General features: G+C 42.9%; 2 protein-coding genes across 4 annotated transcripts in view; one reads left to right on the forward strand and one right to left on the reverse strand.

The window, feature by feature from the left end:
* The window catches only part of rpa3 (replication protein A3), a 16644-nt gene extending 5428 nt beyond the window's left edge, over positions 1–11216 (reverse strand). The window contains exons 1-2 of the mRNA XM_028596602.1: positions 10956–11216; positions 10754–10828 (exon numbers count right to left, since the gene is read on the reverse strand). Of these exons, the coding sequence (XP_028452403.1) occupies positions 10754–10828; positions 10956–11063 (183 nt within the window). The 5' untranslated portion in view covers positions 11064–11216. The remainder of the gene's footprint in view (positions 1–10753; positions 10829–10955) is intronic.
* Positions 9207–27922, forward strand: part of umad1 (UBAP1-MVB12-associated (UMA) domain containing 1) — a 26710-nt gene continuing 7994 nt past the window's right edge. The window contains exons 1-3 of one of the 3 annotated variants that reach the window (XM_028596599.1): positions 9207–9225; positions 12047–12135; positions 23663–23748. In XM_028596599.1, the coding sequence (XP_028452400.1) occupies positions 9218–9225; positions 12047–12135; positions 23663–23748 (183 nt within the window). In that variant the 5' untranslated portion in view covers positions 9207–9217. Of the gene's footprint in view, positions 9226–11289; positions 11573–12046; positions 12136–23662; positions 23749–27922 lie in introns of those variants that run through there. The other 2 variants (XM_028596601.1, XM_028596600.1) reach the window with 2 other exon arrangements.

A 27922-nucleotide genomic window follows, 5' to 3' on the forward strand; every position in this document is an offset into this window, starting at 1 on the left:
GTAATGTCATCTGCGGGATTGTTTGCAGAATCCACATACCTCCATGCTTGGGCCTCAGTCAGCTCCTGGATCTCAGCGACTCTGGTGCCCACAAACACCTTAAACCTGCAAGAGTCTGACTGGAGCCACGTGAGAACTGTGGTGGAGTCTGTCCAGAGCACCACTTCATGAAGTACCAGGGTGAGTTCACGCTGCAACAGCGCTGCTAGCTGAGCCCCGGTCACTGCTGCACATAGCTCTAATCGAGGTATCGACTGCTGGCGCTTAGGGGCCACTCTCGACCGTGCAGTCAAAAAGGCCACCTCCACCTTCCCACTTGATCCCTCCGTACGAAGGTACGCAACTGAACCGTAAGCTTTCTCAGACGCGTCACAGAATACGTGGAGGCTTCTGGCAGAACTGGGGTGGTCCAGAGGGGGGCTCGAGTAGCATTGTGGCAAGATGATCTCTGGAAGGTGTTGCAGCTCATTCTCCCAAGTAAGCCAGGCCTTGAGGGCGTCATCTGGCAGCGACGGGTCATCCCACTCTCTCTCTTTGTTCCATAGGTGTTGCACAATGATTTTGGCCCGCGTGGTGAAGGGAACCAGGAAGCCTAGCGGATCAAAAAGCCGTGCCAGTGTACTATAGAGGTTTCTCATAGTTGGTGTGGGACGGTCAGTGAGGCTGCACTTGTATGCCAAAGTGTCCGAGGCGCAAAGCCATCGGAGTCCAAGTGCGAGCTCCTGTGGATCCTCCATTGACTCTGTGAGCCATAACTCGCTGCTCTGGGATCTTGCCCCTTTAGGAAGGTGACCGATAACTTCGGGGACGTTACTAGTCCACTGACGCAGCTCAAACCCCCCTGAGGCTAGCAGCATCTTCAATTTGTCAACCAGCTGTCTGGCTGCTGTAGGGGAGGAGAGGCTCTGTAAGTGGTTATCCACATAGAAGTAACGCTCGACGGCCACCCGGACGTCCTCCTCTAGGTGGCTGTGGTCTGTCACATGCTTCTGTAGTGCAAACGTTGCACAGCAGGGGCTGCATGTAGTTCCGAAGGGGAGGACCTGCCACTCATAGGTGCCGGGTGGCGCCTCTCTGTTCAGGTCCCTCCACACAAAACGAAGTAGGGATCTGTCTTCTGGCAGCAACCTGATCTGGTGGAACATGCCTTTAATGTCGCTGCTTATAGCAACAACATGCTCCCTGAATCTCAGCAGGACACCTAGCAGGCTGGAGGTCAATGTGGGGCTGGGTAATAGCAGCTCATTTAAGTTGTAGCCCTTGTATGTGAAGGAGCAGTTGAATACAAGTCTGTTTTTCCCATTATGACTCACCATGTGGTGAGGTATAAACCAGGACTCTGCTGACGTACTCAGCTCCTCTTCTGATACCTTCTTCACGTACCCCGCCTGTTCCAATTTCAGGATCTCTGCTGCATATGCTGATGCTCGTGCCGGGTCCTTCATCAGACGTCTTTCGGTGCTCCGTAAACTCGCCAGTACAGCATCTTTGGAGGTGTGGAGACAGGGCATGTTCTTTACACGCAGCAACGGGGTGGCGTAGCGATGGACTCCGTCAACTTCCACCCTCTCTGTCCTGGTTTCCAGCATGTGAACTGCCTCTTGATCTTGCCTTGAGCGGGTTACCATCTTCTCACTCCTGTAAGGCAATACGTCCATTTGCCATAGCTTCTCCACATGATAAAGGAGCTCTGCAGAGGGTGACTGTGTGGCTATATGCAAACACTGCTGTGGCTGGAGATGCTGTCGGATGATTTTGATTGGGCCCTGAATAGTCCAGCCCAACTTGGTCTTTACAGCGGCTGGTCCTCCAGGCGGTCCCAGACGAACCGGCTCTACTGGGGTGATCAGGTGCGTATAGTCTGACCCAATGAGGACCATGGGATGGACACGTTCCAATGTTTGCAAAGGGAGGCCTCTCAGGTGCTTATATTTGCGCTGGAGCGTCTTCACCGGTTGGGAGTGCTCTGCCAACCCCAGCTGATCGGCAGTAAAGGCTCTCTGGATATTGTAAGTCTTTCGGGGGTGCTTGGCAGGAGAAATGGAGGAGACAGACATACCATTTAGAACTCTAAGATCCTGGCGCACTGTCCGTAAAGCGAGGTTCTCTGGCTCCCCTTTAAGTTTAAGCTCCTTAGCAGCGGCTGGAAGGAGCATAGTCCGCTCCGATCCGTCATCCAGTATCGCGTAGGTCTCCATGTCCTGCTCTCCATTATGTGGCACAACTTTCGTCACCTTCAGGAGCACCTGACTGCAGCCGGACTGCCTATCCAGGTAGAGAACTTCATTGGCAGTACTCACTAGGCAGGAGGTGTTCTCTGTAGCTGCTGTCACCATGGCTGGTCTAATGTTAAGGTCGTGGAGAGCTTCCACATGTCTACCATCACATTTCTTGCACTTGGCCTTTAGTTTGCACTGTGCGGCCTGGTGACAGCGACCACAACGCCAGCACCGCCTGTTTGTCTTGACCCAGTCTCTGCGCTGCTCGGTTGTTAGCTGGTTGAATTTAGTACACTGGTTCAGGTAGTGCAGGGCATCGGTACAGTATGGGCAGGGCAGGGTGACTTAGCCTTGTGGATTGGCACTGGTGGTTAGGAATCCTGGGACAGCCGGGCCACATGAAGACTGTTCAGCTCCATGGAGGACTGTGGTTGGCCTGCCAGACTTTGAGTCCTTCCGTCTCTCCCTTTTACCCTCTGGGTTCTCTCTAGGTTGAGATTCATATCCATACTCCTGAATCTGCAGCTCAGACTCCAGCCAGCTGGAGAAGTCTAACAGCGTAGGGACCCGGATGCACAGGGGGTGTAGGTGTCTCATAAACCCAGACCGCATATCTTGTGGGAGCTTGGACATCAGCCTAGTGACATGAGACCCACACTGAAGCTCAATATGGCCTTTCTCTCCAAGCTGGTCGAGCATGCCAACCAGGGCTCTCACTCTGAGGGCAAATCCTTTAAAGGCAGCGACGTCCTGGCTGCGGATGTTAGGCACCTCCATCAGCTCGGCAATGCGCCTTAATGCTAGCTGGTGAGGCTGCCCGTAGTGTTCTGTTAAAGAGGCCATGGTGTCGGTGTAGGGCTGGGTAGAATTGGTGTATGAGTCTGCAATGAGGAGTGCTTCTTCAAATTTGAGATGGTCTACTAGGATCTGATATTTAAACCTCTCCGTGGCATCCTTGGGGAGGAGATTTTCAAGGGAGGTCTTTAGCCTAGCAAACTCGCGTGGGTCCCCTCTACTAAAGTCTGGGATGGTGGGTTGAGGACCCCGATATATGTACTCTGTTGCTTGGCGGCAGTGAAAGTCCTCATGTCTCTGTTCCGCAGCTGCGCCTGGGTCAGGAGGAATTAAATGGGTTGATGCATTTGGACGGACTTGCAGCTCCGTCGGCTGGAGTGACCTTCCCATCCGACCGGATGCAACCAGGTTACAGTTGTCAGGTGCTGGGATTCCAGGAAGCTGCTCTTGAGTGATCCCCATCTTCTTGAGGCATGTCATCAGCTCTGCCACTAACTCTGTGGGCAGTGTGGTAGTGGATAGCTGAGGCGTCTCCTCATCATCTGCCACTGGAGGGGGAGGGAGGGGCCAGTCTTCATCGTCCACTTCTACTTTACTGGGTACATGCACAGGTACTAGTGTATTATGGGCCGTAACCTGTGGTGTGGGCCTTGGTGGGCTAGTGGCAGCAGCGAGCAGTCCGAGTACACTGACTCCCTGGGATACTTAGGGCGAGCACCAGTCTGATTCCACGGATCAAAGAGCAGGGAGGTGCGTGTTAACATCTGGTCGATCATCTCAGTACTGTAGTAGGGCTCCTGCGTCTGATGGGGGGGCTGTGGGGAGAGTGCTGCAGCCTGGGGGTCTCTCCACAACAGGCAGGGAGACGTCATAGTCAGCAAGCCAAGGTGGCGGACGTGTCTGACGTCTCGGGCGGGTATCCGGAAATGGTGTTGCCTCACCTCTACCATATGGGAACATCCTTACGCACAGCAGTCACACTATCCGGCTCGAAGGACCAGTTTGTAATGGAGGATTGACGACTAGGACTGTAACTATGGCTAGTTGGGGATAGGTGACCGCTGTGGTGCATTGGTAAGAATGCAGTCAAAAGCTGTGATGCTCTTCAATGGATTTATTAGCAGATGACTGTCTGTGTCTTCACACAACAGTGCTAACAGGATGCAGTTAGAAAGGCTAATAAATGGTAATTAGTATAACCTTCACTCCAGGTATGTATATGTATGTATGTGTATATATATATATATATATATATAGCTGCTCATATCAAATAACCAAAGAATATCAGATAACACACATCAGCTCCTTATTAAATTAAAGCAGCCTTCTTACTGCTGGGTCTCAGTAACAGCAGCCCAATCATCATTCTCTACCACACAACCATTGTAAACACTCCGATAATAATTGCGCAGTGCCATGTGATGATATATATACACACAATAGTAATGTAACACTAATAATACTAGGCATTAGCATGCTGCTAGCGATTTTCCATGCTAACATGCTGCATTTCAAACTAGCATCCCAGAACAGATAACATTCATATAAACCCAAGGCACCGAAATACACATACGTAAACATTTACACCAATGTACTCACATGTCTCTGAACGCACACATGCACAGATGGCGACACAGACGACAACAATACACCCCAGAAATATCTACATGTGCTTCTCCTGGCCACTCGCTACTAACTCAAAAAAACGAAACTTATCAGCCAGCGCAACACAGGCGTTCTCTCTGACCCCAAAACAAAGGCGCTGATTGGCTGATCCCCGTCACCCCAAACATGAAATAGCAGGTCCTTCTTTACAGTATTTGGTTAAAAATATTGTGATATTTGATTGTCTTCATATGGCCCAGCTCCAGTGAGAAGCATTTGGTAAGACTTTACTTGAAGGTATCTACATAAGAGTGACATATGAGTAGTGGTGGGAGTAACAGCGTTTAAGTATAACGGCGTTACTAACGGTGTTATTTTTTCAGTAACGGAGTAATCTAATTAATTACTTTTCCCATCGTTGCAACGCCGTTATCGTTACCGAGAATATAAAGTGGCGCGTTACTACAATTTTGTTGAATGAAGCGTCTCATATCTCTTTACATAAAAAAAATGTTCTACTACTAAATGCCCTCTGTAAATGGTGCCCTGCTGGTAGGTTTTACAACTTGACCTACTTTGAGTCCAATGAGGGGAGAAAGGAAAGTGTGATAGCGTTCCACTAAACGCTTTTTTCTCTCTCACTCGAGACCGCTGCGTCCAATGTTACTAGAAGGTAGAGCGAGCTACAACTGACAGACACAGAGAGAGAGAGAGAGAGAGAGAGAGAGAGAGAGAGAGAGAGAGAGAGAGAGAGAGAGAGAGAGAGAGAATGTATCACTGCAGCCAAACAGCAGTCTGCTCAAAGCGATGGTCTTTTTCACAAATAGGTTGCACGTAAAGGGGGAAAAAGTAGCTTCCACTTAAGAAGCCCTATGTCTTGTCTTTGCTAGTTTAAGACCGACGCACTTGTCAATTTCCTGTCCAGTGCCCACGACTAGGATTAGTGTGTGTGTGTGTGTGTGTGTGTGTGTGTGTGTCGGCCAGACATCACGATGGACGATGATATCAGTTTAACAGCAAACCCATTAAACATACGACTGCACACTACTGAAAAGGAGGGGATCAGGGCAAGAGTTAAAGTACATTTTTAAGTCCACTTTTAGCAGTACTTTGTACTGTAAACAGGACCAGGCATACTCCAGTCACAGCCCCCAGAAGGCAGACTGATATTTGATATTTAGTGTGCAGACAGAGATTCAGTAATTGTTCTACGCTGCATGTCCCAAGTCAACCCTCAGAATTAGGGATAGACCGATTATCGGCCCTGGCTGATTATCTATGGCCGTTTTATTTGCCTGATAACTGATAAAGTTAATGAATTAAAAGTGTTCTACTTTGGCTCGGCTACAGCTCTGTGTCTGTCCCTCTGCTTCAGTTACACTCCCCACAGAGTCGGACTTAATGTCCCCCCCAACACTGACTGTTACTGGGGATTATTAAGTTTCTCATTATTAAATACTCGCTTCAAGCATTCAAACAAAGTGTTGTGTTGGAGTATGTAACATTCCAAAATCTTAGTTTTTACTTAAAGATTTTCATATTCACTGTAAATGCATACTGGATCCAAATATCGATTTCATTAACTACTAATCGGTATCGGCCGATCCCTACTCAGTACGGTGAAACCAGGCCCCCAGGAAGTGCGGCGGGCTCTTGAGCAAATTGAACACGTTATATAAAATGACTTTACCGTTTGTCACTGAGCACTACCCAACGTTACCAATTCCACCTGCTGTTAAACACTGGAACACAAGCGGCACGCCACTCTGACAACCAGCAAATGGCGCTGTAGTGAGCGGCCAGCGCCGCCAGGGGATCGGTTTATGCTGCTGTACCACAGTGGGAGCCATCAGCCACTGGCTTGTCTATATCAACGAGGTTTCACTTACGGGATAGTTCCGGTGCCGCCGGAGGTTCCGCCGAATGTCCCTCACCTGACACTTTCTTTGTGTTGGTATTCTAAACTCTGGTCGATTCGGGAAATATCCTCCACACTAGGACTGAACGATTAATTGCATTTGCAATAATATCGCAATATGTTAAAACGCGAGAGAGAGCAAATCAGTCTGCACTCCGCAGAGAAAGCATCAACTCAGCACGCTAACGCTACGCCGTACCTTGAGCTGATTTCTGTCATTGTAACAACTCTGAGTTGTAGTTTAAAACTTGTGAGGGTTTTATTCGGGCTCCAGTCCATACATGCAGATAATGAATACAGGCACGCAGAACTGAAGGCTCGGTTAGCAACAATTAGCGGTTAGCTCCAGTTAGCGGTAAGCTCCGTTATAAAGATATGGATTGGAGGAGACTGCCGCGGAACTGCGGTCAAGCCAGCCGACACTCAGATCTCCGTGGTCAAATCAGCAGACACTAAATTTGTAATGCGCTCTTATAACGCTACGCGTGGTAAATGCATTCAAACGGCCAAGATCGAGTAGCGAAGTTAGGGAGATGATACATATGGGACTACTTCCGGTTTTCAAAATAAGGTGTTAATACAACGTACATTTAAAAACTAGATTCATGAATTATATTCACCTTAAGTAAAATATATGTAACCTGTGCCTGCCTTTTATACAAAACAAATAAGTAAATTGTGAAAGGAAATGTATATTTTGAGTTTTACAGAATACAACATTAACAAGGAATAATTCCAGACAATGATTTTTGTCAGGGGACACCTGACTGCACCCATATTTAAAATCAAGCAATTAAACGGTATAAATTTGGAGATTTTAGGAAGTGAGAGTCCCATATTTATAGGGTAAAATGACTGATGGTAAAATGAAACTTAGGGTGCCAAAAAAAAAAAAAAAAGACTTTGGTCCATAGTTCCTGGCAATGACTGATATATTTGAGTACAGGGCATCACTTAATACTATCATACTGAAAATCATACAACTTTACTGTATAAATATGGAGATTTTTGGAAGCAAAGTCCCATACTTCTGCAGTAAAATGAGTCAAAATATGAAATTGGAGGTGCCATAAAAAGACTTTGGTCCATAGTTCCAGGTAATGACTGACATAGTTGAGTACAGGAAATGTGGGACTAAACCCAAACCAAACATTTGTACTGCTTAAAATGATTTGCTACAGAACTTGACAAACAGTCTCAGTCGCGATGATACCGAATCTCTAGATGAGCCGCAGCTGAGCCTCGTACGATTGAACCGCGCTTACAGTTAGATAAAGCTGTGGGGAAATGAGTAGGCTATTACTCATTTTTGAGTAGGCTAATACTCATTTCTGAGACTGTTTTATGCGAGAAATTAACTGTACGGTTTGAATATGGGCAGTTTTACAAAAAAATGATGGCCAATTGCACATTTTCTATGATATGTTGTCGGACTTGGAAGCTCCAGTCTCAGGTGACAGCCAGCTGGCGGTGGCCGGGATCGCTTGCTTACTGGCGGCCAGTAATACTCCCAGCAACCGCTGTCAGCTGGAAGTTGTTTCAGACCCTCCCACCAGCCGTTGGGCCACGCCTCCTCATTTAAATTGACACCTGTCACTTCTAAATGAAAAGCTTAATATTAAATAGAAATCTAAAAGGTGAATTTTGAAATGTCAATATCAAATGTAAAACATAAAATTCAAAAGATAAAATGTTAAATTGAAATTTATAAGGGGAAAGGCTAAAATAATTTTTTTTTTATATATTTGAGATTTTAATTTTAGTATTTCCATTTAAGCTTTTACATTTCGCATTTAATTATGGCATGATTTTTTCTAGAGTATAGTAAAATACTATTTTGAATTAAAATTAGGGCTGGGCGATAAAACAATAACGATATGTCTCGCGATAGACACGTAATCAATATCAATAGAAAATGCGGTCGATAAAATGTTCGATAACTTGTTTTTCTTCATCAGAAGAAACCAGAGATTGTGAAGCAAGTTTGGTTGCATGAACAAAGGCACTCGCTCTCTGGTAACCTAGCAACGTAGGGAGTGACACTCTAACAGCCAATCATGTAACAGTATCAAGTTTGGTTGCGCCACATCACTGTCTCGTGTTCTTCAATAACAGAACCGGTGGAGTGATAAGTGGAAAGTGAGTGCCCAGCGGCGAGGAAATTGTTGATAAAACAAAAGTCAGTATGGCAGTTTTGGGGATTTTATAAGTCTGACCGTAGACAGACCAATGTCGATCAGACCGTCGTCCCCACCATCACTGGTACTACCACAAACTAGTTTTACCACTTTAGCCGCGCTCACACTTTGGAGCACAGCCGTATTCGCCGCCAGCAACGTCCAACAACATCTGCAACATCTGCAGCTGCTACTAAACACTACAAGCAGCAGACCACCATGGAGAGGTACTCTGCATCAGCACCTTACTAAACACTACAAGCAGCAGACCACCATGGAGAGGTACTCTGCATCAGCACCTTACTAAACACAGACCACCAAGCAGCAGACCACCATACAAGCAGCAGACCACCAGAGGTACTCTGCATCAGCACCTTACTAAACACTACAAGCAGCAGACCACCATGGAGAGGTACTCTGCATCAGCACCTTACTAAACACTACAAGCATGGAGAGGTACTCTGCATCAGCACCTTACTAAACACTACAAGCAGCAGACCGCCATGGAGAGGTACTCTGCATCAGCACCTTACTAAACACTACAAAGAAATAACGGAGGCAGACATGTCTGTTCAGAAGCCAGGTTACCAACCTAGCACTAAACCTGCAGAAAATAGTTTCTCAGGTTTCTTATATTTAACATTTTGCACTATTTTATTACACTTTATGAAGCATTTCTTACTTATTCTTTAAGTTTGCACCTTAATGTTAAGAGATAATTGTTAAGTGTTCATTTTGATTTTAGACCTATGTTTACATTTTAATTATTTGAGTGTTTTCCATCGTTGTGTTGACATTCCTGCTTTATAACTGAGGGGATTATAATCAGAGGAAGGTTAAGTTTAAAATAAAAATGTTTAAATTTAATATATATTTTTCTCCTGGTCCTTATTTTAAATAGGTCATAAAAAATATCAATAATTATCGATATCGACCGATATGAAACACTTATATCACGATACAGTTTTCAGCTATATCGCCCAGCCCTAATTAAAATAACACTATTTTTTATTTGATCTTGCTTCTTTTTGTCTTTGTACTTTTAATTTGAATTATGAATTAAAGCTGTGAGCAGCGATGGACGGGCCCTCGCGCCTCTGGGTTACCGGCGGACGCCGCTCCTTGTGACCGTGCATTCGCGCGGCACTCAGACGCCGCAAATTGTCACCAATGAAAAGGGAACTCCCCGCCGAGTTCAATGATACCTCACACAAGACTCCACGTCATACGGTTCATTAGCTGTGAAAAGGGGTGTGGCAAAAGTGTAGGGGGCGGGTCAAACCCTCACCAATTAAAAAGGAAGTCTGTGCTGAGTTCAATGATACCTCACATAAGATTCTACCTATAATTAATTATATATATATATAAAAAATATGCTGAAGTATATTTCTGGAGTGTTAAAGATTAAAAGAAAAAAAAACAAGAACTGTACAGAACCGAAAACCGCGACCCTAAAACCGTGATAGGAACCGAACCGTGGGTTTTGGGAACCGTACCACCCCTAGTTTTTGGTGGAGCTGTTTGTTTAATAGTCGACTCGGAAGAAAGCAAACGTTTTGACGATAAACTCCATCAACACAACAGTATGGGGAGTTAAACTGGACGGGCCCAATAACCTCCTGATAGTTCTCCTTGTTGTTAAATTGCAATGTGGGGGGTGCATTTCGGCAGGATAATTTAAAAGGTAACCACAAATACTTTTTTTTGTACAGCCCTATTTCTGATACCGTGGTGGCAGAAATGTTACCGTGGTGGGCCACCACTACAAAATCACCATAGAGGAAACACACCGCATTCCCATGTTGCCCTCTAGTTTGTGACCAAGCTGACACAATGTGGGGCAACAAGGGGACATGAAGGGTCTATGACGTCATTGGAGGAAGTTGCCTAATGTTTCTACAGAAAGAGGATTAATTGTCAAATCATTTTAATGATGTAACAAAGACAACTAACTTCAGTCCACCAGATAACTTAACGTTACCAGCAATTCATGAATTAGAATACGACAGATTCAAGAAGTGTAACGTCAGTCTACTCACAACACACACAAGTTCAACCGTTGCGATCTTCCCTTCTCCATCCGAGACGGTGAACGTTTTTCCTGTTGGGTGAACCTGGTACAGCAGGAAAACAAACACGTAACGTTAATAACATTCAGCTCGCCGTGACAAGTTAGCCAGCGCCGGCCTTGCAACTGTTACAACAACTGTTTTCACTCCGACTGGCTAAAGCAACACTGACCTTTTCAACACGCCCAACAAAGCAGACCGGTTTGCCTATGTGCTGCGACAACATATCGCAGGTTACTCGGGGTTTCGGGACATCCAGTATACCCGCCATACCTGCCATTTTACGGTTTTTTGCGTTATTAAACTCCACACAAAGCAATATCGCGCGGGAAAGGTTTAGTTTGATAGTTTTGTATTACACGCAAGCCTACACGGGCGGGGTATCAACATTTCCGTTGAAAACCCACGGGGTTTGTAATAACGGCAAACGCAGGTATACAAATCGAACGCTTCCGACGTTTGTCACGCCATATCCGCTGTTCTCTAACATTTTATTCCCCGGAAACATCAGTCAATAGTTCCGCTACATATTGCTGACACACCATCGTTGAACACGGACCATATTGAGGTCAGTGACGTCGGTGTGATAACATAACAGTGTTATTATAACGCGGATGATCTCTGATATTGCACGGATAAAAGTACAGACGGAAGATTATATCCTGTGGTTTAACAATAGCTTAACGCAACTAACAGTTAGCGGGGCCGTAGGCCTACTAAGCTGAAACGAACCGAAAGGAGTTTGAATTTATGGCCGAAGTCTGAACCTCATGACGAGACCCAACGACGGTAAGACCGTCAGCCACTGGATCTAGAGGCATGGCTTTTATCTGGACTGTCAAAATACATGACTAAGTTAAGGGAGACATTTCAAACTGAAAGAAACCACCGTGACCGTAATTCTCAAGAGCATACAGTGGATGAAAACAGTTCACGTTAGCTATGTTGATTCATTTCAAATGAATACTAACTTAGTAAAAATGATTGTTTAGAAGCTCATTGTTCAATTAACTTCAAGAAGGAAGCGTTTATTTATCTTTTGTAGCTTAAATGTAGAACAGGCTTTCGAACCTATCGTCGCCTTGAGAACAAACCTATAGCTACATGAAGTCCTACAGAGAAGCATTTCTGTCTTCAGACAGTTGAACTTTGAGTGTAACTAACATCAGTCTCGCCACAACAAATAAAATGGCGCTCGAACTTGAATAAATAGCTAATTCCCGGCAGCTCCCATTTCTAACCTCTGGTTTCTTCCGTTGACAGGATAATCATGTTCAGTTTCCTTGGACTCCGCAACAACTCAAAGAAGTCCACACCCGAGAAGGAAGTAGATGGAGGCTTCGTTGTCATTGGTAAGAAGCACAATCTAATATAATATTAAATTGGCACTTTGGCATTTGGAAATGCTATTTATTCGAGGCACGCCATATTTGTATGTTTACTTATTGGCGTAGATTTTAAATATTTAAAAGAGGTAGATTTGTCCCCCTTTTAAAAATATGAAAGTCAACCCACTCCCCAAAAGAGGTCAAAATAACCTTAGGGCTGCTTCTTACAGGGTTTCCGCTGGGTCTTCAAAAGTTTAATATTTCAAAATCAAAATTTTAGGCCTTAAAAAGTCTTACATTTGCTGAAGTATAGTGTTCTCTTAAATAATTGTAAACAGGTCTTACGTCCATGCAACGCTACCTCTAATGCTCATTTTTGTTTATTCTGTGGTGTTGTAATTCTTTCTTTTGCTAGTCCAAATATAATTTCGCTGTTTTACGACTACAAATGAGACCAACATGCAAATCAAATTGCAGCCAATCAGCTTTGGTGTTATTGGTGTGAGTCTCTTTCAGACATAGACAGATTTTATTCTTCAGGTATGGGGAAGTGCAAGTTTAAAGATACTTGGCTTGAAAGAACTGAATTTCGGGCTTACTTGAAGTTGTAATAAAGGTCTTATATTTCATTCATAAGGGTCTTAAAAAGTCTTAAATTTGACTTGGTGAAACCTGTAGAAACTCTTCTTAGGGTTGCAATTCTCCAAAAGTTGAATCTGTCTCTAAACTTAATTACAGCATTGAAGGAAAAACAAATCAAAAAGGGAATATTCAAATCCCCAAATTGAAAATCTAACACCTATACCCAACAAACAAATATCCGAATATAGGATATTCAGACCCAGCCGTACTTCTTACCAATATATGTTTTCCAATGATTTCATACACAGCTAGAACCCCCAGACCCCCCCGGTTATAATTTCTCCCCTCCAATGTTGAAACTAAACCTAATCCCTTGGTTTAATTCTCCATACATTTAAAGCACCAAGTAGCAATGATGTTGTGTGGTAGTAAACAAGCAGTGGTAGAGAGTGGTGGGGACCATTTCTTTAGGTTTAGTCATTTGGATGGTTGTATTATCTAGAATACTGGCTCCTAATAAAATGGATCTAGTATTTTGTATCTACTGTTGCCTTTTAAGTAGGACATTGTTAAAGTGACAGCATTTTGAATGGAGTTTGGTGTGATATTTTCCCCATATAGCGTGAAGGCAGCCGCATGGCATAGTCACTTCAAGAAAACAGTTAGAAAAAATGTTTTATGATAATAAAGAGGCATTGTTTACTGCATAACCAAACAATGTATCCTGGGATTCATTCAAAACTTTTAATTCGTTTAAAAAAGTAATAAATAAATATATTAAAATGTGATTGAAAGAGAAAAATTGTTAATCGCGATTATTTCTGAGGCAATTAATTGTACAGCAACATTTGGAACCGTTCCAGCTCTAATGCTGATCTTTACAGATGGGTTGGGACTGTGAAGGGAATACAAAAAGAAATGTTCTCCTTGTCTCATGATGATCATCCTTCACTGTGTGACAAAATCTGAAATTAAGCAATTTCCCCGTGACCTTCATTTTGCAATAAAAAAAAGAAAAGAAAAAACCTGTCTCAAACGGAAACTTATATCTTGACTTTTGGAACAGTAACCAAAGAAATCTAAACTCAAGGTCCTCTTACTTGCATCTCATCAAGGTACGTAGATCTCAAGACGACCCCCCCCCATATAGACGGCCAATTGGCATCACGTGGCTTGAATTGCATACTTAGTTCACAAGTTGACAACTGGGCTATTTCCATAGTTACTGTACAAACTCCATCCAATAGAAAGGATAATGGTTTATATCTGCTGCGTCCTGCTGCGTCCTGCTGCATCCGCAGCATCCACCCGTGCTCTGCAGCGCCACGTCACATCCCGCAACGCCCTGCTGTGATGTTCCTATGCACAGAGTAGTCAGGATCCGGTATAGGAGACTGCACTACTCAGTATGACACGATGTGCCCTGCTATGACATGAACTTCCACGATAACCTTCGAAGTCACTGTGACTTCTAATGTGACTGTTATCACCACTGTTCATCACGCCCCAACCGCCCGTCAGACACCGCCTACCAAGAGTCTGGGTCTGCGAGGTTTCTTCCTAAAAGGGAGTTTTTTCTTGCCACTGTCGCAATAGCCACTGCTAATGCTTGCTCTTGAGGGAATTACTGTAATTGTTGGGGTTTTGGAATTTATAGAGTGTGGTCTAGACCTACTCTGTCTGTAAAGTGTCTCGAGATAACTTTTGTTATGATTTGATACTATAAATAAAATTGAATTGAAAATTGAATTGTGTTAGGGCTGGGACGGTATGCTTTTGTCCCAATTCGATTCTTTCCAGATACATGGGCGCCGTTTGGATTTTTATTGCGATTTTAATTAATTGCGATTCTAGAAGTATTGCGATTCGATAATATTGTGATTTTCTTTTCCTTCTTTAACAAAAACAAAAGTTGAATAATCCACTTCTAGAGACATTGTATAATGAGACATTTCTAAAAACTGATTGTTTTCTAAGAATAATGCACATCACATGTCAGTCAGTCAGTCTGACATTTATTTACTTTGTAAAGAACATAACATGGATTTTCTGGAAACGGATATGATTCGTCAGCGTCCATATAGTAAAGAATGACGTCGATAGCGTCAGCGGTACCGTATAAACAAAAAATCTTTAGGTAAATCATTGGTAAAAAAATACATTAAAATTTTTAGTTCTTGTCAATGAACTATAGTAAACTTCCGTCCATCTTCCCAGTGCCAGATCTCCATGCTCCTCTCCCAGCTCCAAAGCGCCGGGTAGAGTAATCTGGCTAAGAGTATAGAAGTCTCTCTCTCTCGTTCTCTCTCAAACTCAGGCAGAACTTAAATTACACTGTAAAACAAATATAAACCAAGATTTATTGTAGTTATTTTATTGGTTAGTTCACCTAAAATGTTTTCAAAAACATATTTTAGTGCACTGTTTGTAGGTGTGCATGATATATTGACTCAATATCGTTATCGCAATATCACGTTGCACAATATTATAACAAAAGTGTCGCAATAATATTTAGTTTATTTTGTGGAGCGTTGGCTGTGTGGCTTAGTTGTGTTCGATTTAGAGCTTGAAACGCTGTAATGGTCATATTTCATTGGCCAGTTACCGAGCTGCTTCCACATGTAAGTCAGCACACAGGGCCACTACGTGACAAACCCTATGTAGCGTACCACATGTGTGCATATTTCGACAGAGTGACAGTGTGAGTGAAGAAAAAGAGACAACAAAACGGAACGAATCAGAGAAGCGAAAGAAAAGTTGTTTCCTGTTCTCTTTATTTATTTATTTTATACTATCCAACCAGTAAAACATGTCCTGTTCTGTAGACATGGTCTTTATTTTCATGTTGGACCGGTCCAATATGACTGTCAGTTGGAATAAACCTTGTGTTGTATTTGTTATGAATCTATTTTGATGCGTTTTCCCATAACTTTTGTAATTTTACATATGTTTAAAAATATCGAAATTTAATAACGATATTCATACCTGCAAACTAGTTGCTTTTCGGCAAAAATCGCCGTTTTGAATGGGAAAATGTCATCCACGTGAGTCGTGTAGATCAAAAGAGGTTTTTTTCGGGGTTGGGGGGGTGAGTTTCTTCACAATAAAACCTCTTTGGTGATACGTCACGTGAGTCATTTGGCCAATCACAATCACTGACATTAGTTTTGAGGTAAGTGCTGTTAACTGCCAACAATAGAATTGTTTTCTCTAACGTTGTTGTTAACATGTTTAACGTTAACGTTAAACACTGGAAAGTAAGCTTGTTAGCTAGTCGGCTTGTTAGCCAACAAATTGTGTTGTTAGCCTACAATGTTAGTTCAATGTGAAAGATTTTGGCAAGGCTATCTCCTCCACTGCATTAGTATTGTTATCTGATTTTTAATGTATATCTTGTCGTAAGATATGAGCGAATTGAAAACGAACACGTAATAAAACAATAAAACAAGACCCATTGGTGTCTGGTTCAACGTTAATGAGTAGGGTTGGGTACCGAGACCCGACGTTAGAGGGAACTGAAACATCGCCGCATGTCATGCTAGTTAACACTACACTTGGCAGCAGGTAACATTAGCCTACCGTTAGCTATCAGCTGGAGTAAACACGGTTAAAATGCTGACAGCTAAACAACGTAAAAGTTTGTCTGTATTTCATTGTAGAGGATTCCTCTGCCATTGTCTTAAAAACAAAACAGATGTTGCATTCACTTGAAACTCACCTCGCGGCCTCGTGCTGCATTCAAAGTTATTGTAAAATACCCTTTCGGCTAAAAAACCCTCAGGTGAAATGGTAAAACTCGGCAACACTGATCAAATATGAACCAAGATTCTGCAACTGCCTCGCTTGTTTCTTGCCTAAAATGTTTTCTGAAACATATTTTAGTTTACCGTTAAACTGTAAGACAAGATCGTTTGTTATCAGCCGGCTGCCATGTTGCTTTCTGTGACGTACTTGCGTTACGTCACTCACCAGTGACCGGTGTGGCGCAGTGCATTCTGGTAGTTGTAGGTTTTATACCTTTTGAGTGAAAGGGAATACGACAGCCCCCTTTCCTCCGTTTTCTCTGGCCATTTAGCACCAATTAAAAAAATGAATTGCACACTGCATAAACAGCCCAGTTTTGATGAAAAGACCATCTTTCCAGTGGTCAAATACTTCTTTAAGAAGACCACAAGGTACAGTTTTCAAGATTTATTTGTCCCAAAAAAAATTTCTTATAGCATGTTGATGTCATGCCTAAATCAGCAGACATTGTAAAAAGACTTTAACATCACAACCACTGAAATAAAGTTGTATTGGCAGTTAGGTTATATTCTGTTGTTCATAATAGCCTTGCCATTGCGTAACAATGAAAATGTATGTGTATGGAATTATTTTAATTTTAAATATTTGGCTAGTAGTTTGTGTAATTTGAGATTACCTTAGTAAAGAGTGGTTGTATATCCTCCCGTTGTGGTATTTCTAAGCCATCTGTTTCTACCTTAAACCACAGCAATCTACATGGATCAAGGTTCATCCTAAATAAAACTTTTTATACTTCATCTCCCAGAGAAGTGCAGTGTTATTTGCTGATATTCCTTGCCGCGGCTTTAATTGGACGAGCTGGTGGAGCTGACGCAGATGGTCAGGAGCGGCATGTTATTTCTGGCAGAGGAGAACAAGTGTCCGAGCCAGGCTTTCTTTTTCAGATCGATGCAACCAACTGAGCTCACTCTCTGCTTACCATTTGGTCATCTCTTCTTATCAGAGATGGCCTTATAATTAGCAATGTGCTAGTGAATGGCTAGTATGAACTCAAACATGTCAATAATGACGAGGCATCCCAAATCCAGCTTGATGTAAGGTTTCATGATCAGAGTTGAAGGAGACTTAAGATTTTAAGATTTTATTTATTTATATTAGGACAATGCACATTAATGAACATTTCTGTAAATGCGCCAGTGTTAGCCAGTCGGCTAATTTTCAACTGTAGTCCTAGTTGCATGCATGTCTTTTATGGTGGGAAGAAACCGGAGCACCCGGAGGAAACCCACGCAAGCACGGGGAGAACATGCAAACTCCACACAGAAAGGCCCGGGACGATCTGGGTTCGAACCCACAATCTTCTTGCTGTGAGGCAGAAGTGCTAACCACTGAGCCACCGTGTTGAAAGTGTTCTTTGTCCGTGAATATGAAGTTTGTCTTTACTCATGTTACCTCTGGTAGACCGTGTTTCCGCAGGGTCTTAAAAAGTCTACATTTTCAAAATCCAAATGATAGGCCTTAAAAAGTCTTAAATTAGCTGAAGTATTGTGTTCTATGTCTTAAACATGTCTTAATTTTCATGCGTCCATGTAACACTACCTTTAATGTTCACTGAAATGCTTTTTTATTTATTCTGTGGTGTTGTATTTCTTTCTTTTGATAGTCCAAATATAATTATGTACAGTTTTCCCTGTGTCACTTTTATTCAATTTGAATACATTTATTTATTTTGCAAGTACTTTTATGACTCTGCATTTCGTTGTACTTTAATGTCGTGATATAGGTCTTAAATTTAATTTATAAAGGTCTTAAATTGCATTCATAAAGGTCCTAAAAAGTCTTACATTTGACTTGTTACAACCTGCAGAAACCCTAGGTAGAGTTGATGTACATAAGCTGAGCTGATAGTCACACACACAAGACTAACTAACCGGTGTGAGGAAGGCCAGAGCAAGCGGAAGCTTTGGAAAGTCCCAGCAGGGCAAGGCTGCTGTCACTTCTGCCCCTTCTTTCCTATCTGTGTTTGGTCATCCAGACAGTAGTCTCGCATTGCCAGACCTTCCTCCACAGCGCTGCAAAGTAGGGTCTGGCTAGTCCACACAGCATTCCTTGATAGGAGAAACCTGTGCTGTGGTTTATTGGTATTTCTTTGAACCAATCACAATCCTCTTGGGCGGCGCAAGGCACCGGACGCAGCAACGGTGCCTCTGCAAAATAGGAACTTGTTTTGGTGGAACATGTGTACGTTCAAAAGTAGTTTTAGTCATGGAACAGAAAACTCAGGTCTGGATTTAACCTGCAGAGATCTGAGGAGCAGTTAACCATAGTCCTCACAAATCCACCGGAGGTTAGAACGCCAACAGGAAGAAAGTGGAAGTTAACGCACATCCGGCTGAATGAGGGACATCTGGCTGATGTCTCAAACTCAGGCAGAACTTAAATTACACTGTAAAACAAATATAAACCAAGATTTATTGTAGTTATTTTATTGGTTAGTTCACCTAAAATGATTTCAGAAACATATTTTAGTGCACTGTTTGTAGGTGTGCATGATATATCAACTCAATATCGTTATCGCAATATCACGTTGCACAATATTATAACAAAAGTGTTGCAATAAGTATGCAATATTTAGTTTATTTTGTGGAGCGTTGGCTGTGTGGCTTAGTTGTGTTCGATTTAGAGCTTGAAACGCTGTAATGGTCATATTTCATTGGCCAGTTACCGAGCTGCTTCCACATGTAAGTCAGCACACAGGGCCACTACGTGACAAACCCTATGTAGCGTACCACATGTGTGCATATTTCGACAGAGTGACAGTGTGAGTGAAGAAAAAGAGACAACAAAACGGAACGAATCAGAGAAGCGAAAGAAAAGTTGTTTCCTGTTCTCTTTATTTATTTATTTTATACTATCCAACCAGTAAAACATGTCCTGTTCTGTAGACATGGTCTTTATTTTCATGTTGGACCGGTCCAATATGACTGTCAGTTGGAATAAACCTTGTGTTGTATTTGTTATGAATCTATTTTGATGCGTTTTCCCATAATTTTTGTAATTTTACATATGTTTAAAAATATCGAAATTAATAACGATATTCATACCTGCAAACTAGTTGCTTTTCGGCAAAAATCGCCGTTTTGAATGGGAAAATGTCATCCACGTGAGTCGTGTAGATCAAAAGAGGTTTTTTTCGGGGTTGGGGGGGTGAGTTTCTTCACAATAAAACCTCTTTGGTGATACGTCACGTGAGTCATTTGGCCAATCACAATCACTGACATTAGTTTTGAGGTAAGTGCTGTTAACTGCCAACAATAGAATTGTTTTCTCTAACGTTGTTGTTAACATGTTTAACGTTAACGTTAAACACTGGAAAGTAAGCTTGTTAGCTAGTCGGCTTGTTAGCCAACAAATTGTGTTGTTAGCCTACAATGTTAGTTCAATGTGAAAGATTTTGGCAAGGCTATCTCCTCCACTGCATTAGTATTGTTATCTGATTTTTAATGTATATCTTGTCGTAAGATATGAGCGAATTGAAAACGAACACGTAATAAAACAATAAAACAAGACCCATTGGTGTGTGAATGCACGGTTAGTGTTTCAGCCACTTAAAGACAGAGATCTAACTCATTGGCTCACTGACAGCAGCCTGCTGCCAGGCCCCCAACATAACCTTAAAATAAGTAGGGGCTTTTATTTATATTTTTTTGGCATGAACATTCTGTTCAATCAATAGCTACAGTGTTGACAGCATATTTGAAATGTTGAAAGTTGAGCAGCAATTTGCTAACATAAATTCAAAAGATTAAAGGCCCTGACACACCAACCCGACGGCCGACTGTTGGCAGAAAAGCCAGTCGGACTGATCAGGGGCCCCCGAGGTCCAAAAAGTGCCTCGGAACACAACGAAGCGCTGCATGCGCGAGACGTAATACGTCTCCATAACAGCAGGCGGTGCTAATCTGTATTGGGACCCAAAAACTGAAAACCGGAAATTAGGGCTGAACGATTTTTGAAAATAATCTAATTGCGATTTTTTTCCCCAAATATTGCGATTGCGATTCGATATTCAATTATTTTTTTAAGCTCTTTGTCTTCTGATTTATTGTTTGTCTTTGTTGAATAATACATTGTATAGTATGAAAAACACACAATTACACACTAGACAATTAAATAAGTAAAAACCCATACATACATATATACACACACATATATATATATATACACATACATACATACATACATACATATACACATACATACACACATATATATACACACACACACACACACACACACACACACACACACACACACACACACACACACACACACACACACACACACACACACACACACACACACACATTTTTACAGTGCACAGAGAGGAGCTGCCTCCAGCCCCTCCCCCTCGTGAAGTTGCGTGCCGACACCGTCAACACTGCACTAGCTCAGAGAGGCTATTGTTACATTAGATGCTGATGGTCTTGCCGTGGGATTGTACTAAACTCCATATCTTTATAACGGAGCTAATCGCTAACCGGAGCTAACCGCTAATCAGAGCTAGCTCGTTGCCAACCGAGCCTTCAGTTCTGCGTGCCTGTATCCATTAACTGCATGTATGGACTCGAGCCCGAACAAAACCCTTCATTTTATTAAACTGGCTGTAAAAGATTTAAACTTCAACTCAGAATTGTTTGAATGACAGAGATCAGCTCAAGGTACGGTGTAGCGTTAGCGTGCTAAGTTGATGCTTTCTCTGCGGAGTGCAGACTGATTTGCTCTCGCGAGTCATCAAATCGAGACCAAATCGCAGCCTTTGCGATTAGGAAATTGCGTTTTAACATATCGCGACATTATCGCAAATGCAATTAATCGTTCAGCCCTACCGGAAATGACGAACGCATCACGTGGGTCTGGCTTCTCCAGCCGAACATAATGGCAGCTTGTTCGAAATACAATCTCGTATTTTATGAAAATAGTTCACTGAAACGTGTTTCTGAAAACATTTTAAGAGAGAAATAGGCCGTGCAGTTGCTGAATCTGTCTTCATTTCAGATCGACAAAGGTCAGTTTAAAAGATTTCCGTCAGATTTTGAGAGGCATCCGTCACTCATCCCGCTCGTGATTTCCGGGTTAGCACTCCACCAAACAGATTGGTCATTGAGTCCGACTGCCCGCCCTCTGACCCAGCAAGTCAGGTCGGCCAAAATGAAGGCCGACGGCCCCTCCGACAGACGACTGCACGGAACACACCGAACAGACTCGAGTCACCGACCTCGCCAGACTGTCCGACGGCCGATTATCAGGTTGGTGTGTCAGGGCCTTAAGGGTCTGGTATTGAGTAATGAAAATGGCCCAACCCGAGGGGCGGCACCAAGCATGCATTTGAAAATCTCACTGCACGCAATTGGATAACACTACAACCAATCCCAACAATACACGGGGTGACGTATCAAGAGCCCCATATGCTTAGCTACCAGAGGAGCTAACTGTTAGATTAAACTCTTAGCTACCAGAGGAGCTAACTGGTAGATTAAAGTCTTAGCTACCAGAGGAGCTAACTGGTAGATTAAAGTCTTAGCTACCAGTGGAGCTAACTGGTAGATTAAACTCTTAGCTACCAGTGGAGCTAACTGGTAGATTAAAGTCTTAGCTACCAGTGGAGCTAACTGGTAGATTAAACTCTTAGCTACCAGAGGAGCTAACTGGTAGATTAAACTCTTAGCTACCAGTGGAGCTAACTGGTAGATTAAACTCTTAGCTACCAGTGGAGCTAACTGGTAGATTAAAGTCTTAGCTACCAGTGGAGCTAACTGGTAGATTAAACTCTTAGCTACCAGAGGAGCTAACTGGTAGATTAAACTCTTAGCTACCAGAGGAGCTAACTGGTAGATTAAACTCTTAGCTACCAGAGGAGCTAACTGGTAGATTAAACTCTTAGCTACCAGAGGAGCTAACTGGTAGATTAAACTCTTAGCTACCAGAGGAGCTAACTGGTAGATTAAACTCTTAGCTACCAGAGGAGCTGAAGCTTGTGTGTTGGGTCCCGCCCGCACAGCAAACACTAGATTAATTGTCAATGGATTGACCATTGATTTTGTGTCTTCTCCCCTCCCGCAGGGAAACTAGTTATTTTACCGTGTAGTATTAATAAATATGCATATCTGTCAGTAATAAGTAGCGAAATTACGTTCTAGTGCATAATTACATTCAAGTGCAATAAGTTATTCTACTGCGATATAGAGGCAAAGTGGCATTGTATTCATTTATTTATTTCACTTATTTTAGAATGTGTTGTTGGCTATGGTTTGTTTTGCTCAGGTTGTTTTATTTCCTTTCGTTTCCCTGTCTTTTAACGCACTCTCTAACCAATTTCATGTTAAAGATCCCTCAGGTCACCATAGGAGAAAGGGGCAGGGCACAGTGCCCCGGGAAAGAAGTGAGAGAGAGTGAGAGGTAGTAGAGGAGTGTTAATAAAGCGTTTGGCTGGTGTTTAACTGGATGCACCGTGTGCGTTGCTGATTTTCTTATGAAACCAAGCTAGGCGGACCTAACCGTCGGTTACAGCACTGATCAGGAGCAGCGCTCCTAAATCCCGGGACCCGCTGACTATTTTTGGACCGCCCGCTCCCAGCCGCAGCACCGTTAAAAACCGCCCGCTCTCGAGATATTTCTGTTGGGATCCCAATCCCAATGCAGTCCTCTAGCATACACTTCGGTTCAGGATACTTAATTGTTTGCTCATTCTCAGCAGGTCTAATGCTTTGTTTTTTAAATCCCTAATGTGATCGGAAAAGCACTTGTATAGCACAAATAATCCCCCTCCTTGACCTGCATTGTGCTGAAGGAAAAGCATACTGTAAAAAGTTCTCCGCACAAAATCTATTTTGTTATGTGTTACAGTCATGCTAGCATGTTTCTCTGCTAAAAGTATTGTTTATTTAAATGGAGTCAGGTGAGTTTGGCAATCTCAGGGCTGTTTCATGTTAAACAAAAATCTTAATCTTTAACAAAAAGGTCTATCTCTGTAGGGATCCTTTCCATAATGTTGTCAGACACTTAGAATAATAATCTGAGCCTGTCAGCGGCAAAAACAGAACTTTTAGTGGACATAAATTGAAGGTGCACAATTTCCTTTAGCGTTACACTGTAGCTTGTTTTGCTGCTGCCGACTGATTGTTGTAATTGTAATAACCTTCTGTCTGCCACATTTCTTGTGCAGGAGAGACCGTTGAAGAACAGAGGAGGAAGATGCAGAGCATGAACATCGCACAGCCATCAACAAACGTCATAGTGCAGCCATCAAGGGTGAGCTTGTTGAGGTCTTCAGTTCATGATTTAAGGATTACCCTGTGGCATTGGAATTAGCAGTGTGGAACTCAATAACCACAGCAATGAAAGGAAGACAACATGTTGGCTTCAACATAGAAGCCTTGTTTTTTTTAATAAACGGAGGGATTCAGCTTTGGGACCAGTAGCTGTGAGCATCCCAGCTGGCCTTGTCCTGCATGGCTCATAAAGAACAATCCCCACTGCTGTGATGTTGACAGGTGCTGGGGGCCCAGGCTGAGCCAGCGTGCCAATACGGCCCACTACCATTCACCACGCTGGCATTTAAAACTGAGCCGAGACAGAGGACTCCAAAGAGCTCTGCTGGCATTCTGATTGTTGTTACATACACGTATGGGCCTTATTACTTTTTAATTGCTCAGTTTATAATTAAGGACATTTTTGGGGACAGTGGTGTGTGTGTGCGCACACATTTGTTCCATATGGCATTCTAGAGCGACCACATGTCACACAGTTAGTGATTGGCTCATCCCTCTAGTTTTAATCACATGGAAGGAAGCACTGAGACGCAGAAGCATTGTAACCTCACTCCAGAGCCTACATAGTCAACACACACACACACACACACACACACACACACACACACACACACACACACACACACACACACACACACACACACACACACTCTAAAAGCATTTAACTTAAGCTAAACTACAGCCTGTGCTTGTAACCAAAGTTGTCTAGCTAGAAGAACAGCATTCTAACACTGTTGCCTTTTAATAGTGCTGTACAGTTCTACAACCAATAAGTCCTCCAAACTTAATGAAGACAAATGTTTGTAATTGCCCTGCAAAACGAGCTGTGTAAGTGCTCTAATCCAACACCTCTGGACAACGTTGTTTTGTCAGTGCTTTATAACCGTAACGGTGTAATCGCTCAAAATGGGCCTTGATTTTGATTATAGAAATCAGAAGCAGGGTCTGCGTTTCCCCCAGTATTTTTTTCTCTCTCCACATGTGCACGTCCAAAGAGAACAGCTACGGTAGCCGTCACGCTTCAAAAAGACGCTCTCTTGCTCTTTTCAATCTCCTTTTTATTTTTCTGGGCGAAGAAGAAGACTCCTGTTCCTGAAATTTGGATTTTGAATACGTGTGGTCCTCCATGTTTCCTTCTTCAAACTTGCCACCGAGGCCGGGAAGCTACGATCCCCATTAGCAGCATTAGCAGCAGCTGTGAGTTTATCATGTGACAGAGAAAACGTGAAAGGTGGAGCAGTATGTCCTGTATGTCCCTTACCGGCTAACGTATTTCAAGATGGATCATGAATATGGAGCGTCTAGCCCAGTTCATGTGAATGCAAATGTAAAATTTCAAGTCAAAAAAGAATACTTGGAATTGATGGACAAGTTTGTGAACGGGCAACACAGATTTTGATAATGAACAACTAAACACGTTACACACTGGGGCTTTAAAACAGATTTTATTCTTCAGCTATGGGGAAATGCAAGTTTAACGATACTTTACGAAAACAGAATTTAGGGCTTAGTTGATGTTGTGATAAAGGTCTTAAATTTCATTCATAAATTTGACTTGGGGAAACCTGCAGAAACTCTATACAACTATTTTGATAATCGATTAATCGTTTCAGTCACTTTTCAAGCTAAAATGGCAATCTGTTTAAGAGAATCGCTAGTTGCAGCCCTACAGTTCAGTTCCCAAGTGTAGGATATTTATTTTGTACTTTTTGTACTTGTACATTGTGTTGGGGTTCATTACAGAAAACAAGACTCTGTTGCTCCACCCTCCCTGTGCTCCAGTCCCAAAGGAAACCTCTGCCTCTTAATTGCAGACAAATAACCATTTCCTGTCACATTGTCTCTGCATATAGTCTGACGTTTCCCTGTAATTACATGCTAGAGCACAACATCTGCCACTCTGGATGAATTTTTGTATTCAGGCCCGCTCTACTCTGAAGGCAGTAGATGCTACAAAAAATATCGCTATTTAAAAAGGAAACTTTGTGAAATGCTAACTCATCAATTCAATTCAATTTTATCTATAGTATTACATCATAACAGGAGTTATCTCAAGACACTTTACAGATAGAGTAGGTCTAGACCACACTATACTGTAATTTACAAAGACCCAACAATTCCAGTAATTCACCCAAGAGCAAGCATTGTTCTTGGGTCTAACAAAACTGAAGTTATTGTGCTGGGCCCTAAACACCTCCGAACCTCATTATCTAAAGTTATAGCCACTCTGGATGGTATTGCCCTGGCCTCCAGCACTAATGGCAGAAATCTAGGGGTTATTTTTGATCAGGATATATCCTTTAACGCCCATCTAAAACAAAACTCAAGAACAGCCTTTTTTCATCTTCGTAACATTGCCAAAATTAAGAATATCCTGTCTCAAAACGATGTTGAAAAACTAGTCCATGCATTTGTTACTTCCAGGCTGGACTATTGTAATTCTCTACTGTCAGGTTGCTCAAATAAGTCCCTTAAGACTCTCCAGCTGATCCAGAATGCTGCAGCGCGTGTTCTCACAAGAACTAAGAAAAGAGATCATATTTCTCCTGTATTAGCTTTTCTGCATTGGTTTCCTGTAAAATTCAGGATTGAATTTAAAATCCTTCTCCTGACCTACAAAGCTCTAAATGGTCAAGCACCATCATATCTAGAAGAGCTCCTAATACCTTATTGTCCCACTAGATTACTGTGCTCCAAGAATGCAGAGTTACTTGTGGTTCCTAGAGTCTCTAAAAGTAGAATGGGAGCCAGAGCCTTCAGCTACCAGGCTCCTCTCCTATGGAACCAGCTCCCAGTCTGGGTTTGGGGGCAGAAACCGTCACCGCATTTAAGAATGAACTTAAAACTCTTCTATTTGATAAAGCTTATAGTTAGGGAGTGAGGAGTTGCAGTGTTCACCTAACTGGCCCACCTGCTTTTCTTCATAATTGTTACATTAATAATATATAACAAAAGTAGAGGGAGGCAGGCCAGTACAGCCCGATCCGGCAGGGGAGAGTTCAAAGACCGAACAGGCTCCTCTCCTTAAACTGCCTGTCTCTCTTAGTTACGCTGTTATAGTTTTAGACTGCCTGGGGACTTCCTTCCTTCCTTTGACACATTGAGCTGCTCTCTCCTCTCCCTTTCCATTTGTGTGCATCCCGTCCCAGAAGTGCTTGTTACTAACCTAGCTCTGAGGAGTTTACTCCCCGGAGTCCTTATGTTTTTTCCGCCCAGCATATTTCCTTGGAGAACGTTAGCACCAAGATCTTGGTTGCAGCTGTTGCCGTGGTCCTGCTGCACTCCCTGCTGAGCTCAGCGGTGCCCTGCAATGGCATGCTGCTTCCTGCTGAATCCTGCTGCTTCTGCTACGTCCATCCATGCTCTGCTGGGCCACGCTACATCCTGTAACGCTCTGTCACGCCCTGATATGACATGAACTACTACGACTACCATTTGAAGTCACTGTTCCATTATCTTTAAAGTGACTATTATCGCCACTGTCCATCACATCCCCAACCGGCACCGTCAGACACCGCCTACCAAGAGCCTGGGTTTGTCCCAGGTTTCTTCCTAATAGGGAGTTTTTCCTCGCCACTGTCGCACTGCTTGCTCTTGGGGGAATTATTAGAATTGTTGGGTCTTTGTAAATTATAGAGTGTGGTCTAGACCTACTCTATCTGTAAAGTGTCTTGAGATAACTCTTGTTATGATTTGATACTATAAATAAAATTGAATTGAATTTAAACTCCCTCTCAGGAAGAAACCTCAGTGGTGAGAAAAACTTCCTTTTAAGGTAGAAACCTGGGACAGACCCGGTGTCTGATGGTGCCGGTTGGGGGTGTGATGGACAGTGGCAATAATAGTCACAATAAAGATAATGGAACTATGACTAGAAATAGTAGTTGTTGTAGTTCATGGCATAGCAGAGCACTGCAGGGCATAGCAGGACGTAGCAGGGCACTGCAGGGTGTAGCAGGGCACTGCAGGGCGTAGCAGGGTGTAACAGGGCATAGCAGGGCACACAGCAGGACCACGGCGACAGGCTGCAACCATGAGTTAGGGGCCACCCTAATCCAAGGAAACATGCTGGGCGAAAAAAAACATAAGGACTCTGGGGAATAAGCTCCCCAGAGCTAAGTTAGTAACAAGCATTTCTGGGACATGGACATGAC

The sequence above is a fragment of the Perca flavescens genome, chromosome 14 (assembly GCF_004354835.1).
Source record: "Perca flavescens isolate YP-PL-M2 chromosome 14, PFLA_1.0, whole genome shotgun sequence".
NCBI classification, from domain to species: Eukaryota; Metazoa; Chordata; class Actinopteri; order Perciformes; family Percidae; genus Perca; species Perca flavescens.